The 18,373-nt window shown below is 40.9% G+C and overlaps 1 protein-coding gene across 1 annotated transcript in view; it reads left to right on the top strand.

Moving 5' to 3' along the window:
- POLN (DNA polymerase nu) overlaps nt 1-18,373 on the top strand; it is a 135,867-nt gene that overhangs the window by 101,551 nt on the left and 15,943 nt on the right. The window contains exon 17 of the mRNA XM_089691520.1: nt 12,290-12,418. Coding sequence (XP_089547646.1) covers nt 12,290-12,418 — 129 coding nt within the window. The remainder of the gene's footprint in view (nt 1-12,289; nt 12,419-18,373) is intronic.

Here is an 18,373-nt window from a genome sequence, read left to right as displayed (position 1 = left end):
TGCTATCCTGGCATTTCAGAGCCTCTGAAACTGTGATAGGTAGTCAGGAAGTATAATGAGGAAATAAAGCCCTTTAAAAGCCTGATGGTGCTTATTGGATTTTGGGGTCCTGTACTTGGCTAGACTGCCAAAACGTCTCTCACATGTGGTACCCCCATACTCAGGAGAAGTAGCAGAATGTATTTTGGGGAGTAATTCCACATATACCCATGGCATGTGTGAGCAATAAATCATTTAAGTGACAATTTTGTGTTAAAAAAAAACAAAACATTTTTGTTTGTCATTTTCCGAAAACTTGTGGTAAAAAAATAAATTCTTCTATTGATTCAACATGCCTCTCAGCAAATAGTTTGGGGTGACTACTTTCCAAAAAGGGGTCATTTCAGGGGGTGGGAGCATTTTATGCCCAGCATTAGAAGTTTATGCCTCACATCACTCACTCTTCTAACCACCTGAAGATCAAGCCTTTTCTAACACTTTTTGTTCACATGAAAAAATCAGTATTTTTTGCTAGGAAATTAATTTAAACCCCAAACATTATATATATTTTTAAAGCAAAAACCCTAGTGAACAAAATGGTGGGTGCTGCAATTTTTTGTCACATAGTACTCGCACAGCGATTTTTCAAACGCAATTTTTTTAAAAATACAGTTTTTTTACTTTCAATGCACAAAAACACAAAATATTAGCCAATTATTTAGTAAAATATAAAAGATGATGGTATGCTGAGTAAATAGATACCAAACATTACATGCTTTAAAACTGTGCATGCTCCATGTAATGGCGACAAACTGCATATGTTTTTAATATCCATAGCCAACATTTTAAAAGCCTTTACAAGCTACCATTTTAGATTTACAGAGGAGGTCTAGTGTTAGAATTACTGTCCTTGATCTGACGTTCATGGCAATACCTCACATGCATGGTGCAACTGCTATTTCTATACTGGCACAGGGTCAACGCACACGAACGCAGATGCATGCGGGGGGAGGGAGGGTACTTTTTTTTTTTTTTTTTTTTAGTTATTTTTATTTTTTAAATTATTTTAACACTGTCCCTTGATTTTTTTTTATCACTTTTAATGCTAGCACAGTTAATGCAAATATCCCATATAACTTCAATGGGCATTGTCATATATTCTTTTTTCAGAAATCTGGGTTCTATCAGACTCTAGATATCTCCTCTGCCCTTACATTATCTAATCAAACCAAGATCGGTGTGATCAGATGCTTTCCCAATTCACAAATGGCGCTGTTTAGATCCTGTGAACCTGAAGTGATGAAATGCTCGTAGCTTACGATTTCTTAGACTATAGAGATGATTGGCACCATTCTGGTCTCCAATCAGCTCTATGGTCAGCTGGCAGAAACATCGGCTGCATTCTCAGGTTGGCCCAATGGCACAGGACTGCCACTACGAGAAGGCTGTGGAAGGCAGTGGGGGAGGGGGGTATCGTCTCCCGCTACTTGTAAAAGCAATCCTGCAGCTAATTAGCCACTAGGATTGCTTTTACATAAAAGGTGATCACCGGCTGAAAAAAATGTTACCAGGATGATGCCTGCAGCTGTAGGCATCATCCTGGTATAACCATTAAAAGTCCAGTAATGTACCAGTACGTCGCTGGTCCTTGTTGGGTATACAGTAATACCTTGGATTACGAATTTAATTCGTTCTGCAGAACATTTCGTAAAGCGAAGAATTCGTAAACTGAAACACTGTTTCCCATAGGAATTCATTGAAAACCAATTAATCCATTCCGAAGGTCAGAAGAACAGTAAACGCTACTAAAATACCGCATGAGTTATTTTATTAACTCATGCGATATTTTAGTAGTGACAACCATGTGTTAATGTCTCAGCTGTCAGCGGGGTTCCCCACTAACAGCTGAATGTAAAAGAATTGCTGGCAATTAAATTATTTTACACTAAGCTGTCAGGTGCCAGTGTTTAAATGTAATTACCGTTTTTTTTTTTTCTTCACTATACAGTAGTTCAGAAATTCATCTGTCACTTCCCCCCTCCAGCTAAAAGAGAGAAGTTTCTTTTAGTTTATTTCCCCAAAAGAAACTGTTTCCTTTCACTTTCTTAAAAGATACAAAGTATCCTTTAGCTTCGGGGAAACTGACAGCTAATGTTGTGAGCTATAGTGAAGAAGAAAAAAAAAGACAGCAATTGCATTTAAAAATCAGCACTAACATACACTTCGTATTGTGAAAAAAATTTGTAAAAAATTCGTAAACCGAGGCATTATTTTCAATGGATTTTCATTCGGAAACCAAGGTATTACTATATATACTATGTTCTTTTTTTTTTGTATGCAGCCTGTGGACTGAATGAAAAAAGAAAAGAAATCTCTGCCAGAAAATGTGTGTGGTATGCCCACCATTAGAATATACCACCCTGCATCCACCCACTTCCCATGGTAGGCACACAGTGCCACATGTGCCAGTTCCAAGATTGTACAGATGTCTAAATAGTGGCACACTTGAATAAACATTGTCCACGTATAAGTGGTACCCCATATGGAAAAAGGATGACACCAAGTCCCAAACTATCTTGCCACTACTCCCCATGTAGTCTGGGCATCTGGGGGGCTCCATGTGACTATCTTTTCCCCGTAAATCCAAACCTTATAAGTATAGCCTGTTGCCCTCTCACAGGTCTTCTAAATCTTGACCCCATATCTGGCACGCTTGCTGGGGAGAAATTGTTTGAATGCAAGGTGGCCAGAAAAATTAATGAGGGACTCCCAACACAGATTTTTTGCTGGGGAGTATAGACATCTGCATATTTTTGGTTAAAGTGATTCGTGAGGGGCTGAATTTTGTGGAGCCGGTCAAATTCAGGGTCACCCCAAGGATGACAGAGTTTATTGTTGTTGAAATGCATAAAAAACATTATACTCTCACATCTATGCCTGGCCATGGCAGCGGAGAGCATGGGCATATGATGAGTTGGGTCTGTGGACCAATACAACCGCAATTCATTTTTTTTAGTAATGCCCATTATGAGGGTTAGGTCCAAAAAAATTTTTAATTCAGAAACCGTAATGGGTTTCCATGCGAATGGTCTGGCAAGGTTTGAATCTGGGTTGGTAGCGATAAACTGTTGTGCATATAAATTGCTTTGATCCACAATCAATGCATAAAGATGATCTGTGAAAAACAGCTCCAAAAAATCAAGGGGAGTAGTTAATTTTGAATTCCGGGTTGGGCAGTGAATGGGGAAGTACGGGTGCTGCAGAATTTGTGTGCTGCCAATTGGGATTTTCAAGCACATCCAGAAGGATAGTAGGGGCTCTACGGGCCTGTGTGCGAATTCTTGGTGGTTGCGGGACAATACTTGTGCTCGCCACCGCACCAGCTTGTACTGCACTTATGGGACTCACCACAACACCAAGTCATACTGCAGTGCTGGTATTATTATTATTATTATTATAATACAGGATTTATATAGTGTCAACAGTTTGCTCAGCGCTGTACAATATAATGGGAGACAATACAGCAACAATGCAGTTCAATGCAAGAGGGTTAGGAGGGCCCTGCCCCTTGGAGCTTACAATCTAAGAGGTATGTGAAAGACCAGGATGTACTAGGCCACTAGTACTCAACAGTTCACCAAAAGGTAGCGTGGCATTAGTACTGGCACTCTGCTGCATATGAGAGTCATCAAAATTTACCGGCAAGTGCTAACAGAGATCAGGCCTGATTCTGCCAACACTGCGTTTTTGTGTGCAATGTATCAAGTGACAGTGACCTACTGACACTGCACTTGCTGGAGGAGAAGGGTGGGGGTAAGCGTAGGGACTAAACGCAGGTGCCGGGGCTGATCCCACTAACGCTGCGTTTTGGGGGACACTATACTAATGTTAACACTGGTATAGTGCTGATCTGTTCAAACATTGATCCATTCAGACACTATACTAGCAATGGAGGTTTATTGTGCATGAGCGTCTTCCTGGCAATCAAAGGGTTAAATGTGATGACTGGTGTACTGACGGGCAATCTGATGCTATCTGGGAGGGGTGTGAAAACCACAGGAGCGCGAATCACATGTGTGTGTGTGTATATGTATATGTATATATATATATATGTGTGTGATTTTGCGTACCTGTGCTGCCCTGTAGAAGTATTTCTGCTATAGGGCGGTCAGGAAGGAGTTACATTAGCAGTTTGTGTTATGGCGCTGCGTCATTGTAACTGACAATTGCGCGGTCATGCAACACTGCACAAACATGAAATTTACATCCTTTTTTCCCCATGAATTGGGCTATCTTTCAGGGGTATTTGATCACCTGTGCGTTTTTTATTTTTTGCGCTATAAAAAAATCCCTGACAATTTTGAGAAAAAAAAAACAATATTTTGTCCTTTGTGCGGTAACAAAATTTAAAAATCAAATTTCGTCATAAATTTCAGCCAAAATGTATTCTGAGACATGTCTTTGCTAAAAAAAAAAATTCCAATATGTGTAAATTAATTGGTTTACGTGATAGTTATAGCGTTTACAAATAGCGGTATAGATACTGGATTTTTTTTTTTTGTATACTAATAATAGCGGTGATCAGCGACTTATGGGAGCAATCAGTGACTTATGGCGGGACTGCGGTGGAACCAGGGGCGGACTGACAACTTATGGAGCCCCCGGGCAATAGGGGATCATGGGGCCCTTGTGTCCTTGCCCAAACTCAAAAGCCTATGAAAAAGGTACCAGGGGCATCTCATGGGGCCCCCTACTGACCCCGGGCCCTCAATAGGGGATCATGGGGTCCCTGTGTCCTTGCCCAAACTCAAAAAAGCCTATGAAAAAGGTACCAGGGGCATCTCATGGGGCCCCCTACTGACCACGGGCCCTCGGGCAGTGCCCGAGTTTCCAAATGGTCAGTCCGCCCCTGGGGGTAACTAACTTGGGGTCACCGACATCCCCAGTGACTCCAATACAGTGATCAGTGCAAAAAAAAACACTGACACTGTACTAATGGCACTGGGGAGGAAGGGGTTAACATTTTTAGGCAATTAAACGGTTAACTGTGTGAGGAGAGTGTTTTACTAGTGGGCGGGGGTGTTTTCTTCACTGTTGCAGGCTGTCCCAGAAAGTTAAGCTCTGCTCTCCAGAACAGTGAGCTGGGAACTGACAGGGAGCAGAGCTGCATTGAAAACAATGCAACTGTGCTCTGTGTCAGTGTTTTGCCGGAAATCGCCGGGACCCGGTGATTGACACCCGTGGCTACAATCGGTGCCACGGGCAGGCCGGTCTCGCACCTTGCGCATGCCCCCTAGCATGTAAACAAGGATCACATTTAAATACGTGATCCTGCCTACAGGGGCCGCTTTGCCACAGTACATGTACTGTGGGCGGTCCCCTAGTGGTTCAACCATGCAGTGTATAACTTCAACAAAGTTAGAAATATGATAGCAGGACTTCAATGTGGTAAAGTGCCTGTTTTTCTCACTCTTCAGCAGTGGTAAAACTCCCTTACCAGATAGATCCGATTGATTACTTGTTGCAAATTGGTCAGATGGTACAGGATAACATTGCTGAAAAGCTCAAGAATCCCTTGGTTCCTATGATCTTCATACCACTTAGTTCCCATTTCCAAGGAGAAAAAGATCATAGTGTAAAGCAACTTCTTTTTAAAAAGGTCGCATTAAAAACAATCTAGATGTACGCACAGAGTGCCCAGCACTAAGTATTTGAAAGCTAAGACATAAATCAAACACCTCACCAGTGCACGTCGTGCTCTGCGAGTGGCCTCCTGTCAGCGTGCTGATGTTGCAATATTCAAGCCCCGCCCAATATGTTTTAACGATACAGAAATTTACTGATGAGTCATACACCCCTCCCTCCCCCCTCCTCCATGCCTTTTCATAATCACTAGCGGGGCAGATTTAACAGGGATTGAGTGGTGGAGGCATCGCCTCCCTGTTAGCCCCCCCCCCCCCAACCTATGTCACCAGATGGTAGCAGCTCCGCCCACAGATCTCAGGTACATTAATAAGGTATTTAGATGCTTTAAAAAAAATAGATGCTGCAGCACTATTTGTATACATTGTTAAAATGATCTATGTCACTTTACTCTTGTGTCCTTAGTATCATTTTAATTAACTTGAGTATTTTATTATATACTGCATTGATTTTCACTATACTGGAATTTTTCACTGTATCGTTTGTTGGTTGATTTAATGGCGTATTGGCTTAATGCACCCTTATTGATTTGCACAGCTTTTTTAGTTATGAATTATTTTGGGGGGTTTTTCTGATGCATTGATGTATTGTTTTAATGCACTCTTTTTGGTTGTATGTATTATGGTCTGAATTATTAGTTTTTTATATTTTAATTTTGAGTAGCGATGGATATTGTATATAACAATTTTTATTATCATTCAGATATTTATACAGCAGCTTGGAGTGGTCAGAAATGTTTGTGTTTTGCGTTTTGAATTGCTTCTACCATGTCGGCTGTCTTTTTGCTTTCCTTTTTTGAGCATGTTTACCCCTTGCCACTGCTTATCAGAGATAATAGAAGGTTACAAAATCAAGTATAACTACAGTAATAGTTTGAAGAGGATTATGTACAAAAACAACCTCTTGTTACATGTTATTATATATAATATATAAATAGAGATAGACAATACAGTTTTCCAGAACAAAAAAGACCAGAAAATGATCACGTGCATACAGGTTCAATTGCATCATGTACAGTATCTCAGAGAAGTGAGTACACCCTTCACATTTTTGTAAACATTTTATTCTATCTTTTCATGTGACAACACTGAAGAAATGACACTTTGCTACAATGTAAAGTAGTGAAAGTAAAGTTTGTATAACTGTAAATGTGCTGTCCCCTTAAAATAACTCAACACACAGCCATTAATGTCGAAACCACTGGCAACAAAAGTGAGTAAACCCCTAAGTGAAAATGTCCAAAATGGGCCCAAAGTGTCAATATTTTGTGCCACTGGAGTCCTCTTCCACTCCTCCATGACGATATCACAGAGCTGGTGGATGTTAGAGACCTTGCGCTCCTCCACCTTCCGTTTGAGGATGCCCCACAGATACTCAATAGGGTTTAGGTCTGGAAACATGCTTGGCCAGTCCATCCACCTTTACCCGCTTCTTTAGCAAGGCAGTGGTCATCTTGGAGGTGTGTTTGGGGTCATTATCATGTTGGAATACTGCCCTGCAGCCCAGTCTCCGAAGGGATGGGCTCATGCTCTGCTTCACTATGTCACATTACATGTTGGCATTCATGGTGCCCTCAATGAACTGTAGCTCCCCAGTGCAAGCAGCACTCGTGCAGCCCCAGACCATGACAATCCCACCAACATGCTTGACTGTAGGCAAGACACACTTGTCTTTATACTCCTCACCTGGTTGCCGCCACACACGCTTGACACCATCTGACCACAGGAGATGGTTCCAGTAATCCATGTCCTTAGTCTGCTTGTCTTCAGCAAACCGTTTGCAGAGTTTCTTGGGCATCATCTTTAGAAGAGGCTTCCTTCTGGGATGACAGCCATGCAGACCAATTTGATGCAGTGTGCGGCATATGGTCTGAGCACTGACAGGCTGACCCCCACCCCTTCAACCTCTGCAGCAATGCTGGCAGCACTCCTATGTCTATTTCCCAAAGACAACCTCTGGATATGATGCTGAGTACATGAACTCAACTTCCTTGGTCGACCATGGCGAGGCCTGTTCTGAGTGGAACCTGTCCTGTTAAACAGCTGTATGGTCTTGGCCACCGTGCTGCAGCTCAGTTTCAGGGTCTCTTCTTATAGCCTAGGACATCTTTATGTAGAGCAACAATTCTTTTTTTCAGATCCTCGGAGAGTTCTTTGCCATGAGGTGCCATGTTGAACTTCCAGTGACCAGTATGAGAGAGAGAGCGATAACACCAAATTTAACACACCTGCTTCCCATTCACACCTGAGACCTTGTAACACTAATGAGTCACATGACACCGGGGAGGGAAAATGGCTTATTGGGTCCAATTTGGACATTTTTGCTTTGTACTCACTTTCGTTGCCAGCAGTTTAGACATTGTCTGTGAGATACTGTATCGAGCAAATATAAAGCAGTGTACATATCTTCCAGCCCATAAAATACAAGCGATAGTGCCAAAAGACCTAGATACTATAAACTACACAAGGAGACAAGTACACAGGATGACTGTTATCCAATTACACAATTACACTACAGTAGGCGATCTATGATGAGACGCACCAGGACTAGGCCAGGGGTGTCCAACCATGGAGCCCATAGCTTATCAAATTTTCTGGAACACCCTTTGTGCTGATAAATACAGCACTCAAGTCTTAAGGTGTCACCCATTTGAGAGATCCATTTTTTCAGTGTATGGGAATCATTTGACTTTCAGTGTCATAAAATTAGTTTACTGGCTTGGAAAAGAGCCCTAAGCTATAGCTTGTTTAGGGACTTCCTCTGTGGGAAGGTAATTTAAAATACCCAAAATGCATTGTTTGGGATCCTCCCGAACGGTGACCTGAAAGACCTGGTTAATAGTATTTATGACCCGCTGCCAATAAATGTGCAGTTTTGGCCAGAGCCATAGTAAATGTATTAAGTCACCATGGTCTCTACCATAGCGTGTACACATTGGGTCATCACGTAACCCCATATGAAACAGCCATGCTGCTGTGAAATGAACCCTTAAGAGAAGATACAGCTATGAAAGACGTTGAGTACCATTAAGGGAACATTACTAAACAAAATATAGTGCAGCGCTTCAAATTACTGTTACAAAAACATAAAATGTGCCAATATATACAAAACTAAACAGTGTATCAATATTAAAAATAAATCTAATGAGTATCATAAAAGTAAATAGCCCAGTTCAGCATAAATCGGTGTGCAAAAGGTTAATATACCATACAACACAGTCAAACAAATCAATCAAAAACTGCTGTGCCTCCAATTAATAATGTAAATATCCAGATGAAAGGTACATCAATGCTTTCTAGATGAAAAATACAAAAAGTCCCCAAGTGTAGGAAAAGACATCTCCACTTCATCCCCAATAATGTGCGATCCTTCACCCTTATGCACTCACCAAAGGGCTACAATACAATAGCATGCATTATAGCCGATGTTGCATATCCTAGACCATTGTTTCTCAACCGTTTTTCAGTCAAGGCACCCTTTAAAATTATGGATAGTCCTGAGGCACCCTTTAGAATTATGAACAGTCTTGAGGCACCCCATTCTAATATGGGGTGACTCAAGACTGTCCATAATTTTAAAAGGGCACCCCATTCTAAAATGTGAAAAACTATTCTAATAGCTTTTTATAACGCAGCAATAACCACGCATATAGGATACCCAACATTAGAAGTGATTTATTCTTCCAAAGCAAATACACTTTTTGCACACTGGTACTGACTAGTATTCCAGTGTTTCTCTTCTCCCTCAGTTTTTCTTCCATCACTGAGCTAATGTGACACCAGGACTGACTGGGAGGGGATGAGGAGGGTCAAACTAGGGTGTTTTGCAGGCAGCTGACATCCTCCTTATCAATTGATGATGTCATTGGTTGTCAGGATGCCGGCGGCTAGAAAGTGGTAATGGTGCACAATGAAAACCTGTGGCTTTGTGTAACTAAAAGGCAGGCTTGTTCCACCCGCTGGCTTGCATACAAGTTTTGGGCAATTTTTATACATTTTGTGAAGGCACCTCAAGCTTCGCAAGGCACCCTGGTTGCGAAAGACTGTCCTAGACAATCTCCTCAGCGTTCAAGCTTCTGGCTGCCAGTCCAATTCCCTGGATGAAGGAGAGGTCACACCATGGAGCTAAGATGGGCGCTAGCCTAAATCCCGGCTAGCTAGCTGCTTTTTTTCAGAGTGCTCACTTATATTTTTTCTTTATTAAGGGAACATTGTTGAACCACCTGTAATGCCTCCTCCCGCTGCTCTTGCTCAAAAGGTCCCACATCTTATTCCAAACAGAAGGCCACTCTAAGGGGTTAGTCTTGAAGAAAGATGGTCAATAGAATAGAGTAGAATCTTAAAATAAAACCTTTATAGGAGACCATGTCATAAGCATACTTAAATATTGGGGTAGGGGGACTGTATCCATAGATCCACCCCTGCCTGGGCTCTAACGCATGCTGAAGATGTAAATAATAAAAATACATGGATAAAATTTTGATTGTAATTACAAAAAGGTGCATAATAAACCATTCATAAAAATGTGATACAAGTGTGTGACCCCATATTATTTTTACTTTAACCCGTATTGTAAGGTTGCCAGCTCCATGTAGCAGCCATTTTCCCATATAGGGCTAAATCAGGTAAAGCCGAGACTTGCTGCAGCTGTCTGTTTTTTGCATCAGAGCAAAAGTGAGGTATAGTTTATTAGACTTACTATAAATCAAAGCCTCCAAGCCTTCTGCCACCCCACCGTCCCAACCACATAGCCTAGCAGTCTAGTAGTGGGGTCTACACAGTTCATCCCCTTCACTGTCATAGGGTGTATTGCTGCGCAATATGTTGGAATTGAGCAGCCAAATAATGTAGCCAGGGGTTGGATAGCACCAGTCCCCTATCATCTTAGGTCTCTGAAGCTGCTCCATTTTCACAAAGAGGACCTGAAAATAGAATAATTATGTGAAATATTTTTAGAGGTAGAGCTATCGGGGGAATAGTGGAGGACATACAATAGCTGGGCCATGAAAATAATTTTTATAAGGTTACCAACCAAAGACAGTTCAATTCTGTTCCACATTTTAAATTGTTACTAAACCCAGGGTCCTGCATTCACTATATCTGGTGACCCACAATACACAGATCATAGAAGTGCAATTATTTTAGTAAATATAAACTGCTAAATAGCTTTTCTCATCAGCAGTTAGAACACTCTTGTGACTTCTATCAGTGTCCAGCCGAGCACATGTTAAATCTCTCTAGCAATACACACCAAACTGAGCATGTGCAGAGTGACTATACAGATAAGTCAGGATCAAGCAGCGTTTTTACACAATTCAAGACACCTTAGGTTTCACAGTGAGTATAACAAGCATGCTTTACTACATATACAGACTGATTTTACTGTTGTGGGTTTAGTAACACTTTAACCTTATTGTGGTAATGATTGGGTAGAGGCATGAAATTAAGATGACTATACTTCTAGGGCAAGGGGTAATAAGGATGCCCAAGTATTTAATGGAAGAGGAGCCTAAGTAGATTCAGATGCTGATGAATCTGAATCCCCATCAAGTAGCATAATCGAGGATTTTGACTATATTTAAATGTGAAAAGGAGCAAAGAGGAAATGAAATGTTTTAGTCTACCCCTTAGAATGTTAAGTAGTAGAAGTGGGTATAGCTAACAGTTATTGAATTTGAATTTAAAATTCTACTTTTGACTAACAAATATGGAATGTTTTAAATTTTACTGTAGATTTTGATATAATGGCGATAGGGTTTCCCTAGCAATGGTGACAGAAGGGAAAAGCAGTGATCAGTTTGGTGGTACCTAGCAAAATTATCATCTTATTATGTTTTTTACAATCATGCTGTGCAGTAGTAGTCGGCAATATGGTGGCACATGATTAGCGTATGTGATGTAGATATCAGCGTTTCAGTTTGATGACATCACATACATTACTGCAAATGTACAGTAGTAAGTGGTAACCAAGAAATCTGGAGGTGATTATCCATGCATTTAGACAGAAACATGTAAGTGCAACCTGTACTGTGCATGTACGGATCATTCCTAGATTGTAAGCTCGAAAGAGCAGGGCCCTCGATCCCCTCATGTTTTGCATTGTATTGGTATTGTTCTGTCACATGTTCTGTCTCCCTTTGTAATGTACAGCGCTGAGCGAACTATTGGCGCTTTATAAATACTGTATAATAATAATAATAATAATTGCGACTATATTTGATAACATTGTGTAAATTAAGTAAATGAGTGGGAAGAAAACATGGGATATTTGAACAGGCAACAGCTATACAGTAGATCCCTGTACAATTTGTCCCTCTGTGGGCAACTGGTTGTTGGGTTTTGTCCCTATAGATATGTCAGGTGCAAATAATAGGCCCTTGCTGCATCTCTGTCAATGCCCCCCCCCCCCCCGTCTTCAGCCTGACAGCAATATTTCAATATATCAGATCAACATAACCTCCAGTGTCCTGATAGACCTCTCTTGGAGCTGCATATTTAATTTTGGTTACATAATAGATAAATCCCAAGTGTAGCATAGCTATAATTTGTTCCTAAAGTAGTTAGAACAATATGTATGCACATATAAATTTTTCTTAACATATTTTCAGGAAAAGAACGTCTTTCAGAATGTCTTGGGACAACACCAGCAGAAGCTAATACATTTATTGAACGGTTTTTGCAGAAGTACAGAGTGTGTGACTTCACAAAGACAGTGGTACAGGAGTGCCGCACTAAAGGTAGAGTGTGTATTAGTAGCTGCTGCATCTGTGTTGCTTGTGCGGATCTAAACATCGGCAGGGCATGCTAGGATTGTAATCCTATAGCTAGATGACCTGTGGTTCCCATACCTAGAGTAAATTGGTGATATCAATATAGCATACACCGATTTTTTTGTTTTTAGAGGTCTATGACAGAATCCAAATAGAAGCCTCTGATAAATTAACACAACTGTTCACACCGAGAACGAGGATTTTGTAAACATGCAGTGATTTTCCAAGAAAATGCTGGCTGCAGCAAAAATAAATTTCTGTGAAAACCACAGGGAAGAAGGAAAACAAAGATAAATGACTAGGAATACCAAGAGAGCAGTGCGAGATGGGTTTACTTTTCTAAAGCTGATTTTGTATTAGTTTTTAAAATGGCAACTGTGTACAAATATGAATCTACCAAAAGAATAAATAGATTTGCTTCACATTTTGTTAAACAATCCTAAAGTGAGGAAAATATGTTAAAAGTACACAAAACATAATTTTAGACACCATTAGGCTCCAGTACATACAGCTATTTCTTCACAGTGATCAGACCCCATTCCACATAATTCTGCTGGGTCAGATACCATCATTCAAATATCTGCAATATGGACTTACCTTCATGGTAAATGCATATTAGCTTAATGATTGAATTGAAACTCTGCTGACTTCAATCACCCAGTCCTATGTGAGCTAAATCTTTTTTTTTTATTTCCTTGGCATGATTGGGCATTCTTTACAAATTAAATTTTCACTTGGCTTCATCTCATTCATCAAGCATGATAAATGATTAACTTTGCAAAGTGAACATTCTTTTACTTCTACTTTAAAAGTTACCTGCACTATGCAATGGTTTTGCACAGAGCAGCCCTGATCCTCCTCTTCTCGGGTCCTCTTCTGTTGCTCTTGACTCCTCCCCTGTGCCGAGGGCACGCATGTGTGTTCGCTTCCGAGCCAGCTCTGTGTGTCCAGCCCAGCCCATCTGGCACCAACAATCATGCCATGTTCAAAGTCACCTAAATCCCTTTCTACCCCATTCTGATTGAGTTGCTGCCCTATGATTGACTGATTAGCAATTTGTGTTACCAAGCAACTGAACAGGTGTACCTAATAAAGTTGCCGGAGAGTGTATATATACACACACATACAGTACAGTGCCTTGAAAAAGTATTCATACCCCTTGAAATTTTCCACATTTTGTCATGTTACAACATAAAATGTAAATGTATTTTATTGGGACTAACACAAAGTGGCACATAATTGTGAAGTGGAAGGAAAATGATAAATGGTTTTCAAATTTTTTTACAAATAAATATCTGAAAAGTGTTGCGTGCATTTGTATTCAGGCCCCTGAGTGAATACTTTGTAGAACCACCTTTTGCTGCAATTACAGCTGCAAGTATTTTTGGGGATGTCTCATAAGATTTACCTGTATTTGGCTCCATCCAACTTCCCAACTCTGAACAACTTCTCTGTCCCTGTTGAAGAAAAGCATCCCCACAACATGATGCTGCCACGACCATGTTTCATGGTGGGGATGGTGTGTTCAGGGTGGTGTGCAGCGTTAATTTTTCACCACACATAGCATTTTGCTTTTAGGTCAAAAAGTTCAATTTTGGTCTCATCTGACCAGAGCTCCTTCTTCCACATGTTTGCTGTGTCCCCCACATGGCTTCTCTCAAACTGCAAATGGGACTTCTTATGGCTTTCTTTCAACAATATCTTTCTTTTTGCCACTCTTCCATATAGGCCAGATTTGTGGAGTGCACGACTAATAGTAGTCCTGTGGACAGATTCTCCCACCTGAGCTGTGGATCTCTGCAGCTCCTCCAGAGTTACCAAGGGCCTCTTGGCTGCTTCTCTGATTAATGCTCTCCTTGCTCGGCCTGTCAGTATAGGTGGACGGCCATGTATTGGTAGGTTTGCAGTTGTGCCATACTCTTTCCATTTTTGGATGATGGATTGAACAGTGCTCCGTGATATGTTCAAAGCTTGGGATATTTTTTTATAACCTAACCCTGCTTTAAACTTCTCCACAACTTTATCCCTGATCTGCCTGGTGTGTTCCTTGGCCTTCGCGATGCTGTTTGTTCACTAATGTTCTCAAACAAACCTCTGAGGGCTTCACAGCACAACTGTATTTGTACTGAGATTAAACAGGTGGACTCTATTCACTAATTAGGTGACTTCTGAAGGTAATTGGTTCCACTTGATTTTAGTTAGGGGTATCAGAGTAAAGGGGGCTGGATACTAATGCTCGCCACACTTTTCAGAAATTTTGTTTGTATAAAACTTTGAAAACCATTTATCATTTTCCTTCCACTTCACAATTATGTGCCACTTTGTTTTAGTCTATCACATAAAATCCCATAGTATGTCTAGCTCCAGCAGTATACAGTACATGTTGTGAATGGAGGCTAAAGTATAATGAAGAAATAACTATACAGATCATACTCTAGTTATGGAGGGAGGTAAGGACAGAATTATTAAAGACAAACAGAGAATGCATGTGTAACATAATAAACATAGAGGCAGCCATATTTGCTCATTACAAAAACATTGCTTCTGACCCATTCTTTCTCTGAGTCCATAAATTATACATTAGACAGAACAGCCGCAACAAGTTTATGGAGCAGTTAGCAGTGGAAGACAGCTATTTGCACGAGCAGTCTGAGTATGACTGCAAAACTACTGCCCTCCTAATTCTATGAGCAGAATTAGCATGGCCCTACTGCTGGTGACAGGGACTGTCCACTCCTGTCCATGAGTTTGTCGGCATAATAGCACTGAAAACTGTTGTTCATAGAGGTCCAGTTGTTTTACCCATAGGTAGCAGTGGAAAAGTATATTTTTAAAGGAAGTCTTCCACAGTTTCATATTGTGAAAGCAATAACACAGGATGCAATTCATTTTTGATGTGTTTCATTATTCCCTTATCAGTTTTTTCTCTGAAAACTTTCCATTGTCAGCCATATGTAACGAAAGACTATTTTAGACAGACAACCTTTATCAGCATAAAAGGAACTAGATGTCAATGAATCTGATTTTCTCACTTCCCTGCCACACAGTACACATTGGTACTGGTTATGGTCAGGTATAGAAAATAAGGATTTTGAAAATGAATGAAGTGTCAGATTTTTTTCATTTTTCTAGTGATTGGAGTGTAACTTCGGTGTTGTATAAATTTTCAGTGAGCGGTTCAGGAAACATCCGTTTTTTTCAATACATTTTTTTTATTGTTACAGCTTTATTTATTGGATTTGTAATAGGCTTCCTCATTTGTTCTTGTTTTAGGTTTCACACTCCTTTTGAGAACTGTCTGTGTACCTTAATTTTAAGATATTATTTGCACATTGAAGGCCACACGGCCAAAACATGTAAGCTGCTCTATCCTGTAATCACCCTGTAGCAAATAAAGACATATATTTGGATGTTTCGAGTTGCTTATCTTCGCTACTGTTTTTTTGCACATGAACACATATTAAAAAGATCAATTATAATTAATATAAACATAATTACATGCATTATGTGTTTTTGCAACCACCAAAAAAATACCGTTTTAAATCCTGAAAGATTTTATCCTAATTTATGTAACATATGAGCAAATAACTTGCATTAAAACGTATTAAAATTGGCAGCAGGGTGTATTAAAAATGCATTGAAGCGCAAAGGTGCATGTATAAAAACAGCAGTAATGTGTATTATAAACCATATTACTTCTTGCACATGGCTCTTAGTGTCAGGCTTAAAAGTTTTATTCAATAGAGGTGACACATACACAACGAAAACAGATAATCGCAATACCTGGACAAATATCAGAATTTTACTGTGAAGTGATTTTGAAAAGTGTTGAAGTAAGAGAATAGAGTAAAAAATTGTGTTGTTTTTTTTTTTAATTTTATGAGCCATTGCTCTTGGTATCATGGCACCCATGACTGCACAAAGGTCTATACAAGAATGGTGATCTTATTTTTATTGACCCCTCCACAGAAACAAAACATGAGGCTCAGCAGGTGTTGTTGGCTGCTGAAAGTAATTCCAAACCAAACAAGATAAGACAGCTGTGTTTTCATGGCCTCCTATTCAATATACTGCCAGATATGCCTGATTACTGCAGGAAGATATGCTGGTGTAAGCCGACAACAGTATATTATTTTTGGTTGGATTTTTGCATTACTACTTTATTGCACTTAGTTTTCTCTGAAGAGTTTAGAAAATACATTGTTTAGAATGGCCGGGTGTAAATTTGGGACAAAGGTAGATACAAATACATTTTATCACACTAAATTCCTTTCCTTATTTAGGCCAAATGTGTGCTAAATAAATACCGTATTTGCCGGCGTATAAGACGACTTTTTGACCCTTGAAAATCTTCTCAAAAGTCGGGGGTCGTCTTATACGCCGGTACACATGTTAGGGGGGCTGCGGCATTAAGTACAGGGGTTTGCAGGGGCTGACGTCTCTTACCTGGATCCAGTCCCACGACGATCCGGTCCAGGAAGCGCGGCGTCTCCTTCAGTTCGGCCACTGGATGTTCGTGCGGCTGCGCGGCTCCGCCTCCTCACCGGTGATTGGCCGCCAGAACTGTAGCTCAGGAAAGGCACACAGGCGGCCAATCACCGGCGAGGGGGCGGAGCCGAGCGGCCCCGCGAAAATTGAGTGCCGGAGCAGCAGGTAAGTGCTCTGTGTAGAGGTGCTGCTGCAACCACATATGCTGGCTGCAGCAGCACCATACGAGAACAGGGTCAGCAAGTCTCAGTGGGAGGAATAGTGCCCCATCATTGGTGTCACTGATACCAATGATGGGGCACTATTCCTCCCACTGATACCAACGATGGGGCACTATTCCTCCCACTGACAACAACGATGGGGCACTATTCCTCCCCCCCACTGACACCAACGATGGGGCACTATTCCTCCCACTGACACCAACGATGGGGCACTATTCCTCCCCCCCACTGACACCAACGATGGGGCACTATTCCCCCCCACTGACACCAACGATGGGGCACTATTCCTCCCCCCACTGACACCAATGATGGGGCACTATTCCACCCCTCACTGACACCAATGACGGGGCACTATTCCTCCCACTGACACCAATGATGGGGCACTATTCCTGCCACTGATACCAATGATGGGGCACCTATTCCTCCCACTGATGCCAATGATGGGGCACCATTCCTGCCACTGATACCAATGATGGGGCACCTATTCCCCCCACTGATACCAATGATGGGGCACTATTCCTCCCACTGATACCAATGATGGGGCACTATTCCTCCCACTGACATCAATGATGGGGCACTATTCCTCCCACTGGTGTGCATTGGAAGAGGGGTAGTCTTATACGGCGAGTATAGCCCAAACACTGCATTTTAGCAGGAAAAGTAGGGGGGTCGTCTTATACGCCCAGTCGTCTTATACGCCGGCAAATACGGTATATTAAATACAATGCTCAGTTCAGAATGCGGTGCTAGCAACCAATCCATTAATTTTTTTTTTCATTGTGAACATGGAACAATTGCTGAATGACTGAAGATTTTCCACCATGTTCTTACAATGCTTGTATGCATTCATAATTAATGGAAATGAACTGGCTGAATGTTGCAGGGGGAGCATCATAGCTATCATAACACTTGAATGGTTTGTTTCATGTATACCTGCTATTAGTCGACTTTTGCAAACAATAGCCAACTTCAGAGCCATACCTAAAAACAAATTGGAATATAAATTTATGAAATTATTATAAAATAATTATAGCATTTTAAGGATTGGCCAAATGGTGCAAACTTTGATGCAGTTTTTTCTTGTATGAAATACTGCAATGTGTGGTAGGAAATAAACCTTCATTTTAATGCAGAATTAGCTTGATAGATTTATGCTTATAGCGACATTGGATAATGTGGTCCCAAATACATCATGAGAACTTTTTTTCTCTCA

This window comes from Staurois parvus, unplaced genomic scaffold (assembly GCF_062004578.1).
Source record: "Staurois parvus isolate SC_StPar_1 unplaced genomic scaffold, SC_StPar_1.0 ptg000564l, whole genome shotgun sequence".
Lineage (NCBI taxonomy): Eukaryota > Metazoa > Chordata > Amphibia > Anura > Ranidae > Staurois > Staurois parvus.
The sequence above is the reverse complement of the archived record's forward strand: the minus strand, read 5'-3'. Positions and strand labels throughout refer to the sequence as shown.